General features: G+C 41.9%; 1 protein-coding gene across 1 annotated transcript; it reads right to left on the bottom strand.

Moving 5' to 3' along the window:
* Positions 1–2,134: 2,134 nt before the first annotated feature.
* On the bottom strand, positions 2,135–5,896 carry LOC125555664 (cinnamoyl-CoA reductase 1-like). The gene is made up of 6 exons (XM_048718541.1): positions 5,617–5,896; positions 4,295–4,464; positions 3,328–3,513; positions 2,915–3,080; positions 2,558–2,747; positions 2,135–2,476 (listed from the first exon to the last, which is right to left on the bottom strand). Exons 1-6 carry the CDS (start codon positions 5,744–5,746, stop codon positions 2,287–2,289), a joined length of 1,032 nt encoding a protein of 343 aa, XP_048574498.1. The 5' UTR covers positions 5,747–5,896; the 3' UTR covers positions 2,135–2,286.
* Positions 5,897–6,103: the final 207 nt, after the last annotated feature.

Genomic DNA, 6,103 nt, shown 5'->3' with positions numbered 1-6,103 from the left:
GCTATACAATTTACCATTGTATTGGGTGTGTTGGACACAAGAGACTCTTTTTTATTTGGTTGCAGGGTTGTTTGAGAGAGGCCATCTTCATCCTACGCCTCTCATGGTTTGATAAACCTTAGGCCATCCACTTGAGGGAAAATTGCTACTGTCCTATAAAACTCTGCGCTTGGAGGCCCAACACGAGTCTACAAGAAGAATGTTGCATAGTAGACATCACACATTAGTTACCCACTACCGGCGAGTTGGGCAGCCCTCAAATGACGCGGTAACTCAGTCAAAACCTCTAACGTATGCGGAAAGCAGTTTCTACTAGGGTGAGGCAGGAATTAAACGGTTTTGAGACTTTGAGATTGTTGGGGAACGTAGTAATTTCAAAAAAATTCCTACGCACACGCAAGATCATGGTGATGCATAGCAACGAGAGGGGAGAGTATGATCTACGTACCATTGTAGATCAACAACGGAAGCGTTGACACAACGTAGAGGAAGTAGTCGTACGTCTTCCCGATCCGACCGATCCAAGCACCGTTACTCCGGCACCTCCGAGTTCTTAGCACACGTACAGCTCGATGACGATCCCCGGGCTCCGATCCAGCAAAGCGTCGGGGAAGAGTTTCGTCAGCACGACGGCGTGGTGACGATCTTGATGTTCTACCGACGCAGGGCTTCGCCTAAGCACTACAACGATATGATCGAGGTGGAATATGGTGGCAGGGGGCACCGCACACGGCTAAGGAACGATCTCAATGATCAACTTGTGTGTCTATGGGGTGCCCCCTGCCTCAGTATATAAAGGATGGAGGAGGAGGAGGCCGGCCAAGGCTATTGGTGCGGCCAGGATGGGAGTCCTACTAGGACTCCAAGTCCTAGTAGGAGTCCATCAAGAGGGGAGGAAGGGAGAAGGAAGTGGAGGAGAAGGAGAGGTGGCCGGCCCCCTTTTCCCTAGTCCAATTCGGACTAGAGGGGAGGGGGGGCGCAGCAGCCTTTTTCCTCTTCCCACTAAAGCCCATCAAGGCCCATTACTTCTCCCGTAACTACCCGGTACTCCGAAAAATACCCGAATCACTCGGAACCTTTCCGATGTCCGAATATAGTCGTCCAATATGTCGATCTTTACGTCTCGACCATTTCGAGACTCCTCGTCATGTCCCCGATCTCATCCGGGACTCCGAACTCCTTCGGTACATCAAAACTCATAAACTCATAATATAACTGTCATCGAAACCTTAAGCGTGCGGACCCTACGGTTCGAGAACGATGTAGACATGACCGAGACACGTCTCCGGTCAATAACCAATAGCGGGACCTGGATGCCCATATTGGCTCCTACATATTCTACGAAGATCTTTATCGGTCAGACCGCATAACAACATACGTTGTTCCCTTTGTCATCGGTATGTTACTTGCCCGAGATTCGATCGTCGGTATCCAATACCTAGTTCAATCTCGTTACTGGCAAGTCTCTTTACTCGTTCCGTAATACATCATCTCACAACTAACATATTAGTTGCAGTGCTTGCAAGGCTTATGTGATGTGCATTACCGAGAGGGCCCAGAGATACCTCTCCGACAATCGGAGTGACAAATCCTAATCTCGAAATACGCCAACCCAACATTTACCTTTGGAGACACCTGTAGTACTCCTTTATAATCACCCAGTTACGTTGTGACGTTTGGTAGCACCCAAAGTGTTCCTCTGGCAAACGGGAGTTGCATAATCTCATAGTCATAGGAACATGTATAAGTCATGAAGAAAGCAATAGCAACATACTAAACGATCGGGTGCTAAGCTAATGGAATGGTTCATGTCAATCAGATCATTCAGCTAATGATGTGACCTCGTTAATCAAATAACAACTCTTTTGTCTATGGTTAGGAAACATAACCATCTTTGATTAACGAGCTAGTCAAGTAGAGGCATACTAGTGACACTCTGTTTGTCTATGTATTCACACATGTATTATGTTTCCGGTTAATACAATTCTAGCATGAATAATAAACATTTATCATGATATAAGGAAATAAATAATAACTTTATTATTGCCTCTAGGGCATATTTCCTTCAGAGATTGTGTGGTAACTGGTTTTTTGAGTGCATGGTTGAACCATGAACCATCTGGTTCGTTGAGGGTTGGAAATTGGATATCTCAAGCATAGATAAACATATGCACATGGTTAACTCATGAGTCTTATTTCTGTTTTACGAAATACATCCGGTGAAGTTTCAACTTTCAAGCAAATGCATAAACCATGACACGACAATAGGTGAACAACAATGTCCATTCACTCCAGGACAGGTGGCATACGGTAGAAATACGGAACACGACAAGGTTCCTCCTCCGCATTAAGGATTCCTGATTTCTCATATGACTCGACGCTATCTGCAAGTGTCTCCTCCAACTTCCTCGGTTTCCATCCTAGATTCTTAAGTTTATGTGAATTCATCCCAAGCTTATAATCCACATCAACCAGTCTAAACAAAAAAAGTGGTGAAAATCTGGTGGAAATAATAACCACATAACTACAAACATGAAAGTATGCTGATATGACTTACTTGTCTGCATAGTTATAGCTGGGGTACATGCTCTTCATCAAATCCACCAAATCTTTTATGTCGATTTGGTGTTCTGAACATATGTACCTCTGATATGGTCCTGCCTTGTTGTATAACAGCAGTAGTGCATCAGCAACATCACGGACGTCTACTATGGGCCAGAATTTGTTATTTATTGTGTCAGGACCTCCTGCAATTAATCCAACTAATGGAGATATAATAGGGTAAAAAAGAAGAAGAAAATAATTTATCTATTTCTTAAACTCCTCTGTTGAACTAATGTAGTACTAATGTAATCCTTGGGATAAATGAGAAGAGAAATGTTGAGAAAACATGATGAATAGATCACCACTAAACCTTTTATGACATAGCGGAGGAATTTGGTGGTAATATTGAGCACATCAGCCTGCAACAGTGGGCCAAAGACCGCACCGGAGCAAAATGTAATGACATGTAATCCATTTTTCTTTGCGTATTCGAGGGCCATCTCTTCAGCTTCCGTCTTGGCAAGGGCATACCAGATCTGCCAGAAGTAAGTTAGTCCTCCTACCTAGTACCTCTCAACGGCCATCTCTAGGAATAAGTTACAAACCATTTATAGATCTTGCACAATTTTAGGATTTATGAAATATAAAAAATATTGTATTTTCACATAAAGAAACTAATTAAGGTACACATCAACATGTTTTCATGTGTTCCGTGGTGCATGAATATCAATCTCTCTGGAGACTTGGTGCATGAATATCTTATAATTAATCATCGTTGCTAACCTCATTTTCCTTGCAGAACTCTTTGTCTGACCAACAATTCTCATCTTTCAGTTTATCTAGAGGCCAATTTGGGTTCAAAGTAATAGCAGCGCCGGATGAAACCACAATAAGTTTTTGAATGCTCATAGCAGAGCAAGCCTTAAGTACATTCATGGTGCCATTAACAGTAGGAGCCATCATCTCTTTCTGCACAATTCAAACTTAGGACCTTATTAAGAATTACATGTGTACCTAAGAAAGAGTGAGCTTGTAATACTTATAATCTTACTTGACCTCATAAAAACATATTTACATCCTAAGAAAATGTTATTATGACCAGGCCTAATGTTGTTGCAGGTATAGATTGAAAATGTTGAATACTACTTTTCACCACTACCTGTGTAGTGCTGAAATATATTTTTTACCACCCTCCTTATCTTTACCCATAATTTGTGCATCATTTTGTCGTTTACTTGACATAAGGAATATACACATTCTGACAGAGTGCCCCGTCTAACATGACCATGCGGCTCCTAACGTGGCCATGTCAACATTTTATGAACATAGTAACTAATTAGATTGAATAAAATTTATAACTTGCCCTCACTTACTTTAGAATGAATGTTTTTATCCTAGAAATCATTACAATTATTCTCTATATTACATTTTTTTCTTCATATTTCTTTCCGATTTAGAATTGAAATGCAATCTACTAAGTCTTAATGAATTAAACTAAGATCAAATTCAAACCATTTTTCTTTCCAGAATTCCTAATTTGTTGTGCACAAATAATACATTTTTTTACTGAGTTTTGATTTCTATTTTTGGTTTGTATCTTAAATTTAAATCTAATTTTTAGTTTAATTTGAAATGTGTTAATTTTACTACGTCAATTATATTTCATGTAAATGATCGTAACAACAAATTACTAGATTGTAAGATTGAAAATCAGCCAACCAGCCTCAAGTGAATGTATTTCATTGCTTGCCTCTTTATCAACCATCTTGTCTATGGGCACTGGAGAGGCAAGATGGAAGACACCATCGCACCCGACAAACGCAGTTGCCACTGCGTCGTAGTCAAGCATGTCTGCCTTGAACAAACGGAGATTTTCCAGGGCCTTGTCTAGTTGTTTGAGACATGCATTCTTTGGATCACCTAAGATAGAAGTTATTAACAATTATTCACCTATACGAGGAGTGTGAGTACATGATAAGAACATCCGCACCCGAATTACACTCTTAGCCCATGCGGCCATATACTAGTTCAAATTCCATGAAACACAAGGACCAATGGCTTAGCTTGCACACGCCAACTCAAGTATCGTGTACTTTTGTTCTAGGAACTCTTTCAAGTGCTTATGAGAATATAATTCTATGTAAGTCAGAATTTATATTACACAAGAATGAAACCTATCATGAACAAGAAGGATATGCACTGGAGTATAATTAAACACGGAGATGATAACAGGCGTACAAGAAATGAAGACAAAGCTTACAGTAAAGACTCCAGGACTTCAGGCCAGTTCTTTTGGTGGCTTCTAAAATAAGCTGCAATGAACTGCCCCCTACCTAGCTTATTTAGAAGCCCAAACAAATTTATTTTTTAGAAACCTAGTAGTTAAGACTTGACTGGTAGGCTTCTAAAAAGAAAATTTTGGTTTGGCTTCTAGAATAAGCTAGGTAGAGGGTAGCTTATTCTGGCCCAAAAAAGCTAGCAAAAAAACTGGCCCTTCAAAGCCACCATAATGACTGTGAGGACATGAATGAAATATACAATATGAAACTTATAATTTCATCCATAGAGTGTTGTGCCCCCCCCCCCACCCCACCCACACACACACTCTTTTGGGCAAGAACCATGTACCTTTTTTTTTGCACGGGAAACCATGTACTTCAAAGTAGTAAAAGACTACGTTCACTTTCATAGTCGGTATTTAGGGAAGAGACCGACTTAAGGTTATTTCTTGCTTTCATCCAATCATTAATAACTTGATTACAGCAACAGCAACAGCAACAACATCATCAATACGAGCATACCGCTGATTACTAGTGGTTCCTCTGACTCGGATACACATTAATTTTCTAGCCCCACTATTATTTGCTACGTTTAAAAGGGTCGAAGGAGGGGGGCATGGAATACACCCTTGTAGTAGCTGAAATGGCGACGCAGAATTAGCTTGTGGCAGGTACGTACTCCAGCTTTGTTCATCCCAGATATCACCATTTTTCATGTTTGATTTGAAGAACACAAAACTAAACAAGGTGCCGAGAGCAGCAAAGAGAGCGCGCAGGCGTGCATGGCACGTACATGGGTCGCGGACGGTGGCGTGCACCGCGTAGCCGCGGGCGAGGAGCAGCTTTACGAGCCAGGAGGCGATGTACCCGCCGGCTCCGGTGACGCACACCCGCGGCTGCGACGACGGCGGCGAAGAGGCCATCTCCCTATGGTCTCCGGCGATGATGTCCTCTCCTATGTATAGTAGTGCGACGAGTGCTTCTACGAGAGGTACAGGAGCATATTCAATCCGCCCACACGCAACGGGCGGGCGAAGCAACGACGAGGTCCAAGTGCTCTACGCAAATCCATTGGATCAGCGCACGAAGACGACTACCTGTTATTTATTCCCCGCAAAAAAAAAAAGACTACCTGTTATTTTACTTGGCAAGGCTGTGGTCAGCCAAGCTCTAAAAAATATATGCAGGATTGTATACGGAGTTTTGCTTCGGTACACCCCACGTCTACATGATTCCTACACCATAGAATTTGTCTCAAAATCTGTTTGATGGCATTACAG

This window comes from Triticum urartu, chromosome 5 (assembly GCF_003073215.2).
Source record: "Triticum urartu cultivar G1812 chromosome 5, Tu2.1, whole genome shotgun sequence".
Taxonomy (NCBI): Eukaryota; Viridiplantae; Streptophyta; class Magnoliopsida; order Poales; family Poaceae; genus Triticum; species Triticum urartu.
This window is presented reverse-complemented; position numbering and strand designations above follow the sequence as displayed.

Excerpts from the sequence above, each read along its gene's own strand:
- LOC125555664 (XM_048718541.1), bottom strand. The coding sequence starts at position 5,746 with ATGGCCTCTTCGCCGCCGTCGTCGCAGCCGCGGGTGTGCGTCACCGGA. Across the intron at positions 3,514-4,294 it reads ACAAGATGGTTGATAAAGAG|AAAGAGATGATGGCTCCTAC; the intron begins GCAAGCAATGAA and ends TGAATTGTGCAG. Across the intron at positions 2,477-2,557 it reads AGCTATAACTATGCAGACAA|ACTGGTTGATGTGGATTATA; the intron begins GTAAGTCATATC and ends TTTTTTGTTTAG.